The sequence below is a fragment of the Periophthalmus magnuspinnatus genome, chromosome 4 (genome assembly GCF_009829125.3).
Source record: "Periophthalmus magnuspinnatus isolate fPerMag1 chromosome 4, fPerMag1.2.pri, whole genome shotgun sequence".
NCBI classification, from domain to species: domain Eukaryota; kingdom Metazoa; phylum Chordata; class Actinopteri; order Gobiiformes; family Gobiidae; genus Periophthalmus; species Periophthalmus magnuspinnatus.
The window spans coordinates 20506296-20525543 of record NC_047129.1 but is presented as its reverse complement, the minus strand read 5'-3'; the positions used below and the strand labels follow the sequence as shown (position 1 = coordinate 20525543).

General features: G+C 41.4%; 1 protein-coding gene across 3 annotated transcripts in view; it reads left to right on the top strand.

The window, feature by feature from the left end:
* jak1 (Janus kinase 1) overlaps positions 1-19248 on the top strand; it is a 50444-nt gene that overhangs the window by 27972 nt on the left and 3224 nt on the right. For all 3 annotated transcript variants that reach the window (XR_008648673.1, XM_033964807.2, XM_055221025.1), the window contains exons 13-24: positions 1350-1502; positions 2495-2582; positions 3569-3693; positions 4570-4708; positions 7431-7582; positions 7888-8038; positions 12890-12978; positions 13181-13373; positions 13547-13671; positions 14021-14193; positions 16672-16789; positions 18988-19098. Coding sequence is in view for 2 of the 3 variants with exons in the window: in XM_033964807.2 (XP_033820698.1) it covers positions 1350-1502; positions 2495-2582; positions 3569-3693; positions 4570-4708; positions 7431-7582; positions 7888-8038; positions 12890-12978; positions 13181-13373; positions 13547-13671; positions 14021-14193; positions 16672-16789; positions 18988-19098 (1617 nt within the window). In the remaining variant the exon portion in view is untranslated. The remainder of the gene's footprint in view (positions 1-1349; positions 1503-2494; positions 2583-3568; positions 3694-4569; positions 4709-7430; positions 7583-7887; positions 8039-12889; positions 12979-13180; positions 13374-13546; positions 13672-14020; positions 14194-16671; positions 16790-18987; positions 19099-19248) is intronic.

Sequence of the window (19248 nt, the reverse complement as noted above, 5' to 3'; positions counted from 1 at the left end):
CACTCCAAATCACTAAATCCATTCAATTCTTCATCCTCGGTGTCGCTTCTGAACAACTCCACCAACTCTGGAGGTAGATGAAGCGTCGCTTCCTCTTCTGTGTGACTGTCACACTGGTACAAGCCTAGAGCGCCCTCACACGGTTACTGTGACAATAACCAAGATGTGAAATTATATATTTTAATAATTTCACATATAAGTCTCATCTAAGTATAGGTCACTCCCCCAGACAAACTATGAAAAAAGTGACACTTATAGTCCAGAAAATACAGTAAATCTGAATGTATAATGTGTCTACTCCAGCAGCAAGACAAAACGCAAACCGTTAGCCTCAGGGTTAGCATCTGTGTTAGCCTCTGTGTTAGCCTCTGTGTTATCCTCAGCATTAGCATCTGTGTTAGCCTCTGTGTTAGCCTCTGTGTTATCCTCAGCATTAGCGTCCGTGTAAGCCTCAGGGTGAGCGTCTCTGTTAGCCTCAGCATTAGCCTCTGTGTTAGCCTCAGCATTAGCATCTGTGTTAGCCTCAGTGCTAGCATCTCTGTTAGCCTCAGCATTGGCATCTGTGTTAGCTACTGGGTTAGAGTTTGTGTTAGCCTCAGCATTAGCATCTCTGTTAGCCTCAGAGTTGGTATCTGTTTTAGCCACTGGGTTAGCGTTTGTGTTAGCCTCAGCGTTAGCGTCTCTGTTAGCCTCAGCGCTGACATCTGTGTTAGCTGCTGGGTTAGCGTTTGTGTTGTGCATGTTTTTGTTTTATTCACAGAAGCAGATTTTAAAAACCTTTTGAACTTTCTGTGGACCTCATTGTTTTCATATCTGATGTTCATTCATCTGGAGACATGTTGATAACAGAACTTTTATTTCTTCTCCAATGGGGGAATTTCAGTGTTGCAACATCACAGTACAAGAACAGTAGTGGAATACCATGTACTAAATGTTAGAAATGAGGCAGTAAAACAGTAACAATAAATGAAAAAAGATTCAAGAGATGAGGCTCCAAACTTTGAGACAATGTTAAACGATATTAAAATGGTTTATGCTCATTCCACATTAGAACTGCTGACTCGGTTCAAACTTGTTTTTCTGCATCACTCTGATTAAATTAGCTATTTCAGTTTTAATTATAGGATTAGTATTCAAAGTTCACATTTTAAACTCATTCAGAAAAAATGACTAAAACTGAAGTCAAGTTTCACATCTGAACTGCAGAGTTATCAGGTTCATGCAGAAGACGCCATGTTTTGTTTGTGCTAATTGCATCGGTTCAGAATGTGGTCTAGATTCTGTTTGTGCTACAGTCATTTAAGATAAAAAAAAATATTGTGTTTTTTAATTGTTCTGTTTGTTTCCAGGTCGACCACTTGGGCCAAGGAACCAAAACCAACATCTACTCTGGCATTCTGAAGGTGAAGAGCGATGAGGACGGAGAGGGAGGGTCCTTCTCAGCTCAGGAGATGAAGGTGGTGCTGAAGGTGCTGGGCGCTGGACACAGGGACATCTCCTTGGTAAGACGTGGATTTTAAAATAGACAAGTTCTACAAATTTTTCTATTCAGATGTTTAACCATGTTCCACAGTGTGACTTTGAACCAGCTCCTGTTCAAACTGTTTAAATGTTAAACTATCTTCTAGTCGTTTCTTCTCATTAAGCCTCTGAAGTTGTATTTGGAGGGATTCATGTTTGAGTAATCTTTAATCTTATTTGCAAGACGCCATTTTGTCGATCTACCCCCTTTTAACCTCCACCGGTACACGCCCACAGTGACACGCCCTGTGTGACACTCGCACTGTGACGCATCCAGTTCCTTCTACAGTTTTATTTTCTTAAGCGGTGATACTCGTAGGATTCGGCAGAGTCGCGTAATCATTTCAAACACATCCGTACCATGTCACTTATATTTTTTCAAATCTCAAAGATTTACTATTTTCTGTCTCATTTTGTTCAGCTCCTTTAAAGATAAGTTATCAGACTCTTTATTTGTAAACATTATTATTATTATTATTGTGGGATTCACCAGAGCTGTGGATGATTGAAAACATGTGCTGCCCATGTGGTCGACTAAACGGGGAGAAGCTCTCAAAACTATTACGTATCTCTGTGTATCTGAGACAAACTGCTTTCCCCAGACTCACCTCATGAAAAAACTACTAGGGAACAGTGTGTTTACAGAGGAGAGGCCTACAGAGGAGAGGCCTACAGAGGAGAGGCCTACAGAGGAGAGGCCTACAGAGGAGAGGCCTACAGAGGAGAGGCCTACAGAGGAGAGGCCTACAGAGGAGAGACCTACAGAGGAGAGGCCTACAGAGCCAAGGATGGAGTTACGGATGGGAGATTGATGTTGAAGATAAAAATGTGTTCCTGTTGTTTCAGGCCCCTAATGGCTGCTCTCACACCTATTAGCATCCTTGCTAGCCCTACTGTTTTGTTTTGGATCTGAGGATGGAGTTATGGATGGGAGATAGATGTTGAAGATAAAAATGTGTTCGTGTTGTTTCAGGCGTTCTTTGAAACAGCCAGTATGATGAGGCAAGTGTCACACAAACACATCGTGCTGCTCTACGGCGTCTGTGTACGCAACCAGGACAGTAAGTGCTGCTGTATACTTCTACTTTTAGTATGATTAAATTTAAAATATGTCCTTGGTGTGACAATATTTTTCCCCAACATATTTTTAAAAAGTCTGAAATAAAAATCTATATAAAAATTCAAACTTGGTACCAACACAAAATGGAAACTGCTGATTTCCTGACATCTCCGTTTCTTGTGGTTAGTCAGAACCTATGAATAATCTGCCTGAAATAGTCACGACCTCTCCAGATCACCATCTGCTTTAAAATGGAGAAGTTAAGGTTATTAGAGTAACTACGGTAGTCACTTTTAACCTTTTGAAATGACTTTAATTCCAAAAGGTTAAAGGTCTTGTTCTCATCTTTGAGAGCCCCAGTGAAGATAAATGTGTAATACAGGAGCTTTAAAGTCTCTGTACCTGATTTTTATACCAAACTTGACTCTTGCAGCTTTAATCCATGTTCTAATCTAACACTAATCTAACACTAGTATTAGTCTGTCTACATCTCCAAAGCTAACAATGCTCTGTTCCACCTTGTGATGTCATGAAGTGGTAAAAGAAGCTGTTAACTTGAAAACTACCTTTAGTTGAGTAGAGATTGGAAATTCCAGGGCTGAAATGATCCAAATGATTCTAGTGAAGGTGTATGGAGTTTAGAAAGTGGGGCACTTCCTGTATTACCACATGATGACATCACAAGGTAGAACAGAATGTTTTCAGTTTGAAAGAAGAACTCAGCCTAAATATGCAGGTTTGTGTGTTAAACATGTGTGAATGAAACAAAACACAACTCCAGGTCTATTTGTGATGAGGAAACAATATTAGAACAGATCAGAGAATAGTGTCATATGGACCTTTAAGAAGCTCTTCATGTTTCTTCTCATAATAATCGTAGCATTTTATGTATTTTATTTAAACATTGTTGTGACAGATCTAGTCTAATTTTATTTATTTTATGTAAATCCACTGTGACAGTTCATCAACATCATCTGTTTGTTATAGATATTATGGTGGAGGAGTTTGTGCAGTACGGCCCCTTGGATCTGTTCATGAACAACCACTGTCCTCTGAGCACGACTTGGAAGTTTCAAGTGGCAAAACAACTCGCCTCTGCTCTCAGCTACCTGGTAAGAACGCAAGTACACAGATCTGTCTGGTAAGAACACAAGTACACAGATCTGTCTGGTAAGAGATGTTACATTTTCATTTGTAGGTCTAGAATTGTGGACTTTTTAAAAATGTATATATTGTGGTTCAAGTTTGGATTCAAGTCGCCTCATGAGCACTTCAGCTTCATTGACTCTGGCTCCAATTCACTTTCTGTGTAAAAACTGTGTCCCCTCTCTGTGTAACTGCTGCTGTCACTTTTGTGTCTGTAAATCAAGATATGAACATTAATAATAGACAAATCTGGCGCCACTTCCACTAGTGCCAGCAACAGGTTTGATTGACGGTGTTGCTAAGCGTCCACTCCCTGTTAAACCAGAGGTGTGGGCAAAAGCAGCATTACCTTCAACAGCCTCACTGCAGAATCTGAGATTATTTTTGTAAGTGGTTTAGTTTAAAACATGCAGCAGTCAGACGTTTGGACAAGCCCCCTCAGACATTGGGACACGCCTCCTCGGTCAGTGTTTTTGTTTTTACGACGTTTTTACGACTTTATACATTTTATAAACACACAGGAGACACCAAATATATGAAGCAATATATATGAAAGTTGTAGCAAAGAAAAAATGTTTTTTATACATCTTCATATACAGATCCTCTCACTCTTTGCTTTGTCAAAAAAAAATTTGTAGAGTTATATAACTTTTTTCTTTACTCCATATGTTTGGTATCTACTGTGTGTTTATATCATGTAGAAAGTCATAAAAATAAAGAAAAAAACATTGAATGAGAGTTTGGCCTGAGGAGGAGCTGACCGGACTGTGAGATGTTCTGTAGAACACAGCGGAAGCCAGTCTGGATCTGAGGCTTATTTCTGCATTTGTTTTGGATTTTAGGAGGACAAACGGCTCGTCCATGGCTTCGTTTGTGCCAAAAACATCCTGCTGGCCAGAGAGGGACTGGCCAAAGATGAAGAGGGACCCTTCATTAAACTGAGTGACCCGGGCATTCCCATAACAGTGCTGTCCAGAGAGGGTGAGAGACAAACACACAGACACACACAGACACACACGCGCACACACAGACACACGCGCACACACAGACACACAGACACGCAAACCCAGATTCTTACAAAACCAACACGATAGAAATTTTTCAGTAACTTCCACATTCTGAAATGAAACTAAAATAATTCAGAGGCAGGTCTCAGTCTTTTCTACTTTCAGCTGAAATTAGATTCTGTGGGAAGTTCAGGCGCAGCTCCATCAAACTGTGTCCCCTCTCTCTGTATCTGCTGCTGTCAGACTCGTCATTTTGGTCTTAAATGTTCGTATTAACCCGCTCTACATGATCCTGGGGTTTTTATTTCACTATTTTGTCTGTAATTCAAGATATGAACATTAATAACAGACAAATCAGATGCGAGGGGGAAGGGGCGTTACTTTGAACAAATTGGCCCCTATAACTGCTCTAGCCTCGATGAGTTTCATTTGGAGCTGAACTCTGTGGGTGACGTCACACTCACTTAACACTATTACACTTATGGTTTTGACAAAGAAAAGGTTTAGCCCAAAATATGAACTTTAACTTCCATCTGGACATGGGCTGCTCCTGCTGACCGGTGTTTTAAAATAAACCCACACATGCAGTCAGGACTCTCATGTTTGTCCTAATCGATGCTCTGTCCTGACCACACTCTCCCTCTTGCTTTTGTTTGTGTAAAAACCTTTTTTCTGTTTCTGTGTTCCCTGAAGCTGCTTCGTCAGAGCTCAGATCACTTCTTCTTCCTGTTCCTGCTCGTCTGTTTGAGATGATTTGTTTTACAAACATTCCGATTGTAATCAAATCTGTTTTGTTTAATCGTTGAACATATGCTCCGAACACAATCCAAGTCCCAGGGCCATTTGCCAACTTCAGGCAAGGACTGCCCGGACACACCTAAGGACATGTCAGTTAAAGCTGCACTATGTAACTTTAGGGTTGGAGAGGCTCCATGGAGATGTTATTGCTTTGCCGGACATTTGCACTATTTTGAATTGACTCAGTTACAGGTGTTTTTATACCTTAACCACAGAAAAGAAATGGTTTGAGAGGGGAGTTAAAGTTTTTGTTAGGAAAGACAATCCTTCCTTAAACAGGAATGGAGGCCTGAGACATCATCCATCCCCCATTTGTAACTTCACCCTCAGACCCAAAACAAACAGGAACAAAGATAACAAAAGGGTGAGCCAGCAGCACCATTAAAGGTTGAATAGAGGCCATTAAGACTGAAACTGTAAACAATAGGTGTTTCCAGTTTCAGTGTAGTTAGCTCCTCCCTTCAGACAGATATAAGGCAGTGTCCAGCAGTAATCTGACCAGAACTGAAGAAGTAAGTAAGCTTTTACTATGGATCAGACCTGGATGACTGAGGCATTACAGTCATATAGAAGTATACATAACTATACATATAGAAGTATACTTCCCCTCCCCTATATAAATGAATAGGAAGTGGGTTCAATAAGACCCTGGAGCCCAGGACAACAGACCCCTGTCCCCCCCTGTCAACTCCCCTGGTGACATGGGTTAGCTGTGAAGTGAAAACCATCTCAGGGAATTCATCATGAAGCTCAGTGACAGAAAGACAAGGGTCTCCTCAAAGCAAAAGGAGGAGACTGAGGACCTGAAAATAAAATTTAAAACATATTTAGTAGACTTTTGTCCATATTTCCTGTTCCTTATAGTCAATGTCTGTGTGTTAATAACATGCTAAAAGTAGTAAAAAATAAAGAAAAAAAACACTGGAGGTCCAAACCTTTGCCTGGTCGTGTCCATTAAGGCCAAACTGTGAAATAAGCAGGTGTTAGACTCCACTAGAGAAGGTCCATAGTGTGTCTTTAAATAAACTGCAGTCTTTGCATTCAGATCATAATTGACTTGAGTTTTACTGTAGACAAACAGACAAATGGACACGGTAAATGTTTGTGTACTGCTCGTCCCCCGGGAGAACGCCCCTCCCTCCTTGCATTTTCCCAGAATCCCTTGCATTTTTTTTCCAATGCCCATTATTACTTTGCTGCATTGTGTTCCAGTTACAGCTGTGTCCTTGTGTTTGATGGAGCCTGTAGTGACTTCTTCCTCCTTCCCATCAGCATCCAGTGTGTGTATGTGTGTGTATATCGTATGTATGTATGTGTGTGCGTGTGTATGTATATATGTATATGTATATGTATGTGTATATGTGTGTGTATGTATGTATGTGTGTATATATATATATATATATATATATATATACATATATATGTGTGTGTGTGTGTATGTATGTATGTATGTATGTGTGTGTGTATATATATATATATATATAATATGTGTGTGTGTGTGTGTGTGTGGGGGTGTGTGTGTGTGTGTGTAATATAAAAAACACACACACACCGTTTCCTCACATTCTGTCCTCATTTGAGTCTTTCACTCTCAGGATCTCCACACTGTACAGTGAGAGTAACACACAAACACACATCTGCACAGGTCCATTAAAAACAGGAGCAGGTTGATTATAAATGTTTATCTCCACATTATTAAAATGCTGCAGTGACATCAATCTGTCCAGTTTTCTGTGTCTATGAATTCATTTTTGTTTGCTTCCAAAAAGCTGACGATAATCAGACAATATTTTAACAATCATGAAGCTGCTAAAATGGGCCTGTAAATGTGTTTTTGTTTCTCGCCTGTTTAAAACAGTTTCAAACACAGGTATAAACTCAGTGATGTTTGTTTGCAGAGTGTGTTCACCGTATCCCCTGGATTGCTCCTGAGTGTGTGAAGAACCCGTCATCTCTGAGCGTAGCTGCTGATAAATGGGGTTTTGGGACGACGCTGTGGGAGATCTGCTACGATGGAGAGGTGCCACTCAAAGACAAAAGGCTCACAGAGGTAAAGTGATTCAGTCCTCAAAGGTTTATATTGAATTGATGGAATAAATGAATGAACACGTTTGGACAGATGTAAAAACATCAGGTCACTCTGTCACGTTTGGACAGATGTGGGTGAAGGCAGACCAGCCATTTTAAACTGGGGCTAGACTCTGTAAAAGAGTGCACTCTAATCTCACTGAGGCTAAGCATAAGTGTAATGCCATAATGTGGAGCATTTCAAGCCAAGTAATAACACCTCCATGACAACAAGCAGGTGGTTCCAAAAAAGTGATGATGAGTCTCATGTTTCTTTTTGCTGAGCAGAAGGAGCGTTTCTATGAGACCGAGTGTCAGCTGGCCACACCGGACTACAAGGAGCTCGCCAAACTCATGACCCACTGCATGAACTACGACCCCAAGAAAAGGCCGTTCTTCAGGGCCATAGTGAGGGACCTGGACATGCTGGAGGAAGAGAGTAAGTCCCACCATCAACTCCCACCATCAGTCAATTAATAATGTGCAACGTTAACCTTTCCTCATCTGGTTTAATCTTGGTTTAGTCCTGGTTCGGTCCTGGATTGGTCCTGATTGTGTTCTGTCTTTTTAACTGTGGCTGAATTATATTCTGTCTCTTCAACTCTGCTCTGATTCGTGTTCTGTCTCTTTAACTGTGGGCTGAATTGTGTTCTGTCTCTTTAACTGTGGGCTGAATTGTGTTCTGTCTCTTTAACTGTGGGCTGAATTGTGTTCTGTCTCTTTAACTGTGGGCTGAATTGTGTTCTGTCTCTTTAACTGTGGGCTGAATTGTGTTCTGTCTCTTTAACTGTGGGCTGATTCGTGTTCTGTCTCTTTAACTGTGGGCTGATTCGTGTTCTGTCTCTTTAACTGTGGGCTGAATCGTGTTCTGTCTCTTTAACTGTGGGCTGAATCGTGTTCTGTCTCTTTAACTGTGGGCTGAATTGTGTTCTGTCTCTTTAACTGTGGGCTGAATTGTGTTCTGTCTCTTTAACTGTGGGCTAAATCGTGTTCTGTCTCTTTAACTGTGGGCTGAATCGTGTTCTGTCTCTTTAACTGTGGGCTGATTCGTGTTCTGTCTCTTTAACTGTGGGCTGATTCGTGTTCTGTCTGTTTAACTGTGGGCTGAATCGTGTTCTGTCTCTTTAACTGTGGGCTGAATTGTGTTCTGTCTCTTTAACTGTGGGCTGAATTGTGTTCTGTCTCTTTAACTGTGGGCTAAATCGTGTTCTGTCTCTTTAACTGTGGGCTGAATCGTGTTCTGTCTCTTTAACTGTGGGCTAAATTGTGTTCTGTCTCTTTAACTGTGGGCTAAATTGTGTTCTGTCTCTTTAACTGTGGGCTGATTCGTGTTCTGTCTGTTTAACTGTGGGCTGATTCGTGTTCTGTCTCTTTAACTGTGGGCTGAATCGTGTTCTGTCTCTTTAACTGTGGGCTGAATTGTGTTCTGTCTCTTTAACTGTGGGCTGATTCGTGTTCTGTCTGTTTAACTGTGGGCTGATTCGTGTTCTGTCTCTTTAACTGTGGGCTGAATCGTGTTCTGTCTCTTTAACTGTGGGCTGAATTGTGTTCTGTCTCTTTAACTGTGGGCTGAATTGTGTTCTGTCTCTTTAACTATGGGCTAAATCGTGTTCTGTCTCTTTAACTGTGGGCTGAATCGTGTTCTGTCTCTTTAACTCTGGGATTGATGCTTGTCCTGTTGTTACTCTCAGGCTTTTATCTGGGCTCTGTTTGAGTCCCATCCAGAAAAGTAGTATTTTGATATAGTTACAGCAGTAGTACTGTTGCATATAGTTGCAATAGTAGTACTGGTAGTACTGTGTTGCAGTAGTAGTACTTGTGTAGTACTGTTGTTTTGCTGTACTGAGTTGTGGTTGTGGCCTGGGGACTGTGCATGTCGCACCTCGTCCTGTGGCTTGTTGTTTACTCCTGAAACAGAAGGAAGTTCAACCAGTGCAGATCCACCCACACACAACACACACATACACACGCACATACACACACAACACACACATACACAACACACACAGACGCACAACACACAGACAGACACACACACACACACATATACACGTGGACAAAATTGTTGGTACCCTTGGGTTAATGAAAGAAAAACTCACAATGGTCACAGAAATAACTTGAATCTGACAAAAATAATAATAAATCAAATTCTATGAAATTTAACCCATGAAAGTCAGACATTGCTTTTCAACCATGCTTCAACAGAATTATAAAAAAAAAAATTAACTGAGACAGGTCTGGACAAAAATGATGGTACTCCTAGAAAAGACTGAAAATAATGTGACCAAAGGGACGTGTTAATCCAAGGTGTGTCCACTAATTAGCTTCACAGGTGTCTACAATCTTGTAATCAGTCAGTGGACCTATATATAGGGCTACAGGTCGTCACTGTGCTATTCGGTGACATGGGCCATGTCTCAATTCGCCAAATGCACCTTTTGAAGGTACCCTTTGAAGTACTCCTCAAAGTATAGTTTCAAGGTTCCGGTCGAGAATCTGCCCTCCTCAGTGTAGCCTCCATCTTGCTGAAGTGGGACAGGTCTACACCACGGACTGCACTTCCACCACTGTCTTTGAGCGTACGATACATACATTACGTACGTTATTTTTAATTATTTATTATTTAATAGAAGAAAAGTCAAGATGTCATCGTCACAGCCGTTTCTTTCTGTTTAGATTGAATATCAATAGGCAAATATAACGTTTGAGGTGATTTTTTTTCTCAATTGTAGCTACTTCATAACTTTAACAAAATATACCTTGTAAAAACGTAATAACAGAGACAGAGGTAACAATATAATTTTGACATTCATAGTCTATAAACCAGAGAACACTGATTAGTTGTACATAAAGTGGGATATTGCAGTTTAACGATTCGGTATTTTGGCCAGTGGCTAAACCACTTTAATAACAGTAGAGGGCGCTGTTTCCCTTCTATGCCATGCCAGTTCTTTTCATATTATTATTGTAACGTATTTTCTAGCAGTGCAGCGCTACATCAAACTAGTATCTTGATTTACTAACACAAAGATAAATGTCATGTGCCCACGAGGGTCGCAGACCTATGGAATGTACCGGAACTCATGAAGATTTTGTGCACGTCTCAGGACTCTCTTCTGTCCTTTCCTGAGAGTCCGTTGCTTCATTGTTCACATTACCTGTGTGGATCATTAAACCTTCTGACTTTATGTTTCAGTCTCTTGGTCTTTGACACTTACAATAGAAACGAACATTCTTACATTATTCTTATTGCAATAATAATTTCTCATGATAATAATGTCTTCTTATTGTCTAGCAATAACTGCACATTCCTTTATTCCATGTAACTCCCCTCCTTTTTAATCATCAAACACACGGCCTGTACTTATCTTTATTCAGATTTAACAGTTTCATGTCGCACTGTTGTAGATGAGGTAAACCAGTACAAACATTTGAATGTATATTGCACAGCGAAGTCCATTTTCTTCTCTTTTTTGCGTAGTTGCGGTGCATGATGGGATATAGAAGTGCGTGAAGTGTGCATGGATGCACGCTTCGGTTACGTCCGATCTCCATGGAAACGGTGAAAAGGGAAGGGCAGGTTTGTCGGGCGCATTCAGTAGGGTGCGTTGAAATGGGACAGCCCTTGTCGCGCCGGAAATTACGTAACTGCCCTTCGACGCACACTTCCAATGGTGATTCTAAGGCCAGTTTGGCGACTTGAGACACGGCCATGATGTGTACCACACTCAACATGGACCAGAGGAAGCAGAGGAAAGAGTTGTCTCAGGAGATTAGAAAGAAAATGATAGACAAGTATGTTAAAGGTAAAGGCTATAAGACCATCTCCAAGCAGCTTGATGTTCCTGTGAGTGCAGTTGCAATGTCTTTTTATTTTAAATTTCATTATTCAGAAATTTAAGATCCATGGGAGTGTAGCCAACCTTTTCACAAAAGGAAAATTGATGACAAATCAAAGAGACTAAAAACTTCTAAAGAGATTAAAGGTGAACTTCAAGCTCAAGGAACGTCGGTGTCAGATCGCACCATCCGTCGTCGTTTGAGCCAAAGTGGACTTAATGGGAGACGACCAAGGAGGACACCATTGTTGAAAACAAATCATAAAAAAGCCAGATTGGAATTTTTTCAAACTACATGTTGACAAGCCACAAAGCTTCTGAGAGAATGTCCTAGATGAGACAAAAATTTAACTTTTTGCCAAGGCACATTAGCTCTATGTTCACAGATGGAAAAATGAAGCATATCAAGAAAAGAACACTCCCTACTGTGAAACATGGAGGAGGCTCTGTTATGTCCTGGGGCTGTTTTGCTGCATCTGGCACAGGGTGTCTTGAATTTGTGCAGGGTACAATGAAATCTCAAGACTATCAAGGGATTCTAGAGAGAAATGTGCTGGCCAGTATCAGAAAGCTTGGTCTCAGTCGCAGGTCATGGGTCTTGCAACAGGACAATGGCTAAGAGGAAAACATTGGACTATTCTAAAGTGGCCTTCTACGAACCCTGACCTTAAACCTATTGAGCATCTTTGGAAGGAGCTGACCATGCGTTCTGGAAAAGGCACCCTTCAAACCTGAGACAACTGGAGCAGTTTGCTCATGAGGAGTGGGCCAAAATACCTGCTGAGAGGTGCAGAAGTCTCATTGACTGCTACAGGAATCGTTTAATTGCAGTGATTGCCTCAAAAGGTTGTGCAGCTGCAGCAAAATATTAAGTTAAGGGTACCATCATTTTTGTCCAGACCTGTTTCATGAGTTGTTTTTTAATTCTGTTGAAGCATGGTTGAAAAGCAATGTCTGACTTTCACTGGTTAAATTTCATAGAATTTTTTATTACTTTTGTCAGATTCAAGTTACCAAGGATACCAACAATTATGTCCACGTGTGTGTATATACACACATATGCACTCACACACACACATATATGCTCTCTGCTAGACACATTGAGGCACTGCAGGCTGGAACATTTAGGTCAGGATGTAAAATTACTACATATAAAGTAATGTAATGAGAAAAGATTCAAACACATGTTTAATGACATCACAGGAAACAACGCTGCAGTACTGTCACAGGACTCTGCGGTACTGTCACAGGACTCTGCGGTACTGTCACAAGACTCTGCGGTACTGTCACAGGACTCTGCGGTACTGTCACAAGACTCTGCGGTACTGTCACAGGACTGTCACAGGACTCTGCGGTACTGTCACAAGACTCTGCGGTACTGTCACAGGACTGTCACAGGACTCTGCGGTACTGTCACATGATTCTATAATGATCTGTTTGTTTTTTTCCAGACCCCTGCTTCAAACCACTGCCGACAAACATCGTCGACCCAACGATATTTGAAAAGCGATTCCTGAAAAAGATCAGAGAACTGGGAGAGGTACAAATCGGTTTCTGTTTCAACATTAACACTGCAATACACACACCTTAATTAGCCTCAATAAAGTGTGAACAAAGGCTTACTTTATAATGAACACACAGTTTAAGATTCAGGCTTCAGTAGGTCCTTCAGGCTGAAGCATTTGTTATATTGGCTAATTAAAGTGTGTGATAGATTGGGGTTTGTTTGATTTTTGTTCTAGGGTCACTATGGGAAGGTGGAGTTGTGCCGGTACGACCCTCGTGGAGACAAAACTGGGGAACTGGTGGCAGTGAAGTCTCTGAAACCAGATAACCGCGAGGAGCAGGGCAATAACCTGTCCACTGAGATAAACATCCTGAAGGCTCTGTACCACGACAACATTGTCAAGTACAAAGGCATCTGCCTGGACGAGAGTGAGTGGATCAGCTGAGTGGGCTGACTGGGTGTGGGCCACTGACTGTGTGTGGACGGACTGAGTGTGGGCCGACTCAATTTGAGACACAGCTCCACAGACGAGGAGCTGAGCCTGAACTCTGAGGGTCACCGTGTCATTTTGTTACTCAATTTTCTTTTTCTTGTGCTGTAGGTGGTCAAGCCATCAAACTGATCATGGAATATTTACCACTGGGGAGTCTGAAGGAACATCTGCCCAAGTACAGAAACAAGACGAGCCTGGGCACACTGCTCAGCTACGCCACACAGATATGCAAGGTACTGGTTTATATGGTTATATTTATTTATACTGCAGATGTCACAATATAAGGACAAAAACACTGTTGTTATTATTGGGAGAAGAATAAATATGGCCGTTCATTAAAGACACAAGGACAATAGTGAAATACTTTTTTAAATGTATTTTAGTTCAGATTCTATTACTGTCTCTGCTGTTTCTCTTTTTAAAACATCTGAATGAACAGGGAAAGTGACCGTGGCATCATCATCCAAAAAGGGACATTTAGGTTTAAGTTTTAGAATATATAGGGACATGAATTTTACTTAAAGCTACAGTATGTAACTTTTTAGCTTGTGTATTTAGTTTTTGTTTATTGCACTGTTCCAGGGAATGGACTATCTGGGCTCAAAGAACTACATCCACAGAGACTTAGCTGCTCGAAACGTTCTGCTGGAGAACGAGCGCACCGTGAAGATCGGCGACTTTGGCCTCACCAAAAGCATCAAAGACAACGACGGGTATTACATCGTCAAGGACGAGAACGAAAGCCCCGTTTTCTGGTGAGTTTAACACGAAATGAAAGACTTTTGTATCTGTCTCTATGAACACTTCCTTATCACAAACATGGAGAGGTGTTAGATATCCATGTTTGAGTAATCTAGAGTTCTCTCCCGGGCCTATTCAAACCATCCTTATGGTTAGCAGTAAGAGTCTGTACAAGGCTCCACCCACAAGTCTCCGTTGGCCATGCTCCCACACAACAATTCTCCTTAAATATACAAAAACATGACATAAAACAATACTCTACAGCAGGGGTGTCAAAGTCAAATGGACAGGGGGCCAAATGAAAAAATTAGCTACAAGCCGAGGGCCGGACTCATCGAATGTTCATTGAAACTATTTAAAATGACTGCACATAGTCTAGTGAACCTAATATTGAACCTACTGAAAACCTAACAAATATATATGATCGGATCAGATAAATAAGGCAATATTTTGTTATGGCTCTGTCAGTAATTTTTAATTTTCAACAGGCACAAAAGACAAACTTCCTTGATGCAATGAATGAAGGCACCATCAGTATATTTTTTCAGGAAAATGGCAAAAGTAGGCTAAATTTACTTCAAAAAAATAAATAATATCAGCAATTTTCTATCAGTCACTCAACTGAAATATTTTAAAAACACAATAGGACTGAAATACAACAAAATAAAGTGCAAAAATAAGATAAAAACAACACTTTCTTCAACGAAATGTCACATGTGCTGTGAAAACAAATATTTAACTTCAACTTTTAAACTTTAACTGAGTAAAAACTCTAAATATGTTATTGCATAGTAATGTTCACTTGTTTGAGGCTGAGGCTGATACTTGGTGGTGTCTCATCTTTTGTAAAAGTTCATTAATGTTCGGGGTCAGGCTCTGAGCTGAGGAAATTCTCAGGATTGCGTGAAGGTGTTCAGCAGTCGACTTCTGTGTGATGTTTTGTTAAGCTTCATCAAAGAAAACAGTTGTTCACATAGGTACGTGCTGCCAAACAGAGAGCGTTTGAGCAGCTTGGATGCGTAACTGGGCCATTGTTTCGGGGATGAAACGGACAAACTCCGCAGCACCTACTGCCGCATATTTTGCCTTTAGTTCGTCACTGCATTGGAGCTCGATCAGCTCCATTTGGAGGTTTGGTGGTGAGCTTTCCACGTCAACTGCAAATGGATTACTGAGCAGTAAAAACCTGTTTTTTTGTGCTTCAAAGTCAGCAAATCGGCGTCGGAAGTCAGAGGTTAGTACACCAATTTTATCAGCAAACTGCGCTCAGGAACACGCTGGTAGAGAGCTTCTCTTTCATGGTCTGGCAGCTAGGAAAGTGGCCCAAGTTTTCTTTCCGCATCTGTGCCTCCCACAGAGTCAGTTTGGTTTTAAACGCCTTCACTGTACTGTACATATCAGAGATGACTCGACCCCGACCCTGCAGCTGCAGGTTCATTGCATTCAGGTGACTCGTGATGTCACATAGAAAAGCCGTTTCACACAGAAACGTTTCGTCTCGGAATTGTGTTGTGTCTTTCCCTTTGCTTTCCAAGAACAGACAAATCTCCTCACGCAGCTCAAAACATCTTTGCAGCACCTTTCCCTGGCTTAGCCATCGCACCTCCGTGTGATAGGGCAAATCACCATGCTCAGTTTCTAACTCGCTCAGAAATGCTTTGAACTGGCGGTGATTTAAACCTTTAGCTCTGATAAAGTTAACTGCACGCGTGATGGTGCTCATTACATGTTCCATTTTCAAGGCTTTACCACACAATGACTCCTGGTGTATTATACAATGATAAGCTGTCAGCTCACCTGTGACGTTCTCCTCCCGCATCTTCTCCCGTATCCTCGCAACCAGTCCGCTCCTGTGTCCACACATCGCAGGTGCTCCATCTGTAGTCAACCCCACGAGTTTGTCCCAAGGCAGCTCCATCTCATTTACACATCTTGACACTTCTTCGTACAAATCATGTCCTGTAGTTGTGCCATGCATAGGACACAAGGCCAAAAACTCCTCTGTCACGCTCATGCTGGAGTCCACTCCACTCAATGTCCACCTTCCGTTTTGCCATTTTAATAGTTATCTGAAAGTTTACTTTTGCTGTTAAGCTAATGACCGCAAATGAATAATACAATGAAGCCGCATCCCGCGCTGTGCGCCACCGTTGCATTGTGGGAAATGTAGTATTGGTGCGCGTAAAACACCTGCGGGCCGCTGGCTTGCTGAGGCCTGCGGGCCGGATATAATAATAAATCAATATCATTCTGAGGGCCATAAAAAACACTCTCGAGGGCCGGATCTGGCCCGCGGGCCTTGACTCTGACATGTATGCTCTACAGCTTCACAAACTTCCTGTCATATGCACCTCCATAGAAGTAAATACCCCCTCTTTAAAGTTTATATCTTGGCCCTAACCCTCTGGTCTCTTATCTCTTTTCTTGTTGTGTTTTGTTGTATTTTCTTTTCTTGTGTTTTGTTTTCTTACATTTTGTTTTGTTGTGTGCAGGTACGCTCCTGAGTGTCTGACCCATTGTAAGTTCTATCGCTCCTCAGACGTGTGGTCTTTTGGAGTGACCATGTACGAGCTGATCACCTACTGTGACTCCTCCAAGAGCCCCATGAATGTAAGGCCACGGACACACGCTTTTATATACAGTTTGTAAGGCCACGGACACACACTTTTATATACAGTTTGTAAGGCCACGGACACACACTTTTATATACAGTTTGTAAGGCCACGGACACACACTTTTATATACAGTTTGTAAGGCCACGCCCACACACTTTATATACAGTTTACAGGTCCAGACTCCACCCAGTTTAGCAGCTCTATTTGAAATGTGTAGACAGAGTTTCCAGCTGTGACCTGATGATGTTTATTTAAAAACATGTTTCTGTGCTTATTTCATTTGTCGCCATATCCTTACATTATGTCAGATATGTCAAAAGCCCATCTGATTTTATACCTTTGATTCGGTGGGAGGTGTTTGAGTCTTTCTGATTGGACCATCAGACTGAATTCTCACCATATTTTTACACAAGAATGGACCCTCTGCTGCTCCCAGCAGTGAGGCCCCATCAAAATGAGAGCTTTGTGGTTTGGACAGAAGCAAAGGTGATGGTCAAACAAACCAACAGCATGGACAGACTTGGCCCCATGTTTTTAAAGGGGACGCGGTCGATGCAGCTGTGGACCTGTCAGATGGAGACTAAGCTTTTATTTCGTGCATTACATAACAAGTAAAGTGTTTCTTAAAGCTCAAATTACCAGAACAAATGGCTCTGTCTCAGGTTACGGTCCAGACCGATCATTTTACTTCAACTGAACTTAGTGGTTTTCAGATGAGTCACACTCTCAGGGGTCAGACCATAAAACGTGTAAAGAAGTGACTGAGTGTGATGTCACCACAGCGTTCAGCTCCAAATGAAGCTCATTGAGACTAGAGCAGTTATAGGGGCCAATATAGAGCCAGGTTAACCGCGAATGTCATACCAACGAAAGAGCCAATCTGGGGCCACACTGCTGGTTTAGCAGGGAGCGGGCACTTAACGCTGTCAATCAAACCTGTTGCTAACACTAGCGGGAGTGACCTCTGGGGAAAAAAGGCGCCTGATTTGTCTGTTATTAATGTTCATATCTTGATTTACAGACACAACAGTGGAAAAAAAGTGTAGAGCGGGTTAATACGAACATTTAAGACCAAAATGACGAGTCTGACAGCAGCAGTTACAGAGAGAGAGAGGACACAGTTTTACATAGAAAGTCAATTGGAGCCAGAGTCAATGGAGCTGGAAGTGCGCCCATGATAACTTCCTGTTTGGGCAAGCACGTTAGTTATGTCCATTTATATAAACATGTCTATGGGTCAGGCACAGTTCTATAGATTACATTGTACTTTACCATGAAATATCCAAAAGGTAAATTCACAAAATCAAAGACTAAACCTAAGAGTTCACTGTGTTACAACAAGAACAACAAGAACATCAACAAGTACAACAAGAACATCAGTAAGAACAAGAACATCAATAAGAACAAGAACATCAGCAAGAACAAGTACAACAAGAACATGAGCAAGAACAAGAACATGAACAAGAACATGAGCAAGAACAAGAACATCAGCGAGAACAAGAACATCAGCAAGAGCAAGAACATCAGCAAGAACCAGTACAACAAGAACATCAGCAAGAACAAGAACATCAATAAGAACAAGAACATCAATAAGAACAAGAACATCAACAAGAACATGAGCAAGAACATGAGCAAGAACAAGAACATGAGCAAGAACAAGAACATCAGCGAGAACAAGAACATCAGCGAGAACAAGAACATCAGCAAGAGCAAGAACATCAGCAAGAACAAGTACAACATGAACATCAGTAAGAACAAGTACAACAAGAACATCAGCAAGAACAAGAACATCAATAAGAACAAGAACATCAATAAGAACAAGAACATCAATAAGAACAAGAACATCAACAAGAACATGAGCAAGAACATGAGCATGAACATGAGCATGAACAAGAACATGAGCAAGAACAAGAACATGAGCAAGAACATGAGCAAGAACAAGAACATCAGTAAGAACAAGAACATCAGCAAGAACAAGTACAACATGAACATCAGTAAGAACAAGAACATCAGTAAGAACAAGTACGACAAGAACATCAGCAAGAACAAGGACATCAGCAAGAACATGAACAAGTACAACAACAAGACCAATAACAGTGTCATCTGTCATCTGTGTGAAACGTGACTGTGATGTCATCTGAAACTCGGTGCTGGCTTAGCGTCTCCTGACCCTGTGACTGTTGTGTGCCGCAGCTGTTCCTCAGTATGATCGGCCCGACTCAAGGTCAGATGACGGTGGTGCGGTTGGTGAACACGCTCAAAGAAGGAAAAAGACTGCCCCGCCCAGAAACCTGCCCAGAGCCGGTAAGAGCTGCCATTACTCTGCACCAACACAGCTCAGGATCAGCCTTTATACTAAGACACCTACCCCCAAAACAAAACAAAAATACTTTTTGTCCAGTGAGAGAATATATTTTTACTTTTACTCAGATTTCAGACATTTACAGACAGAAC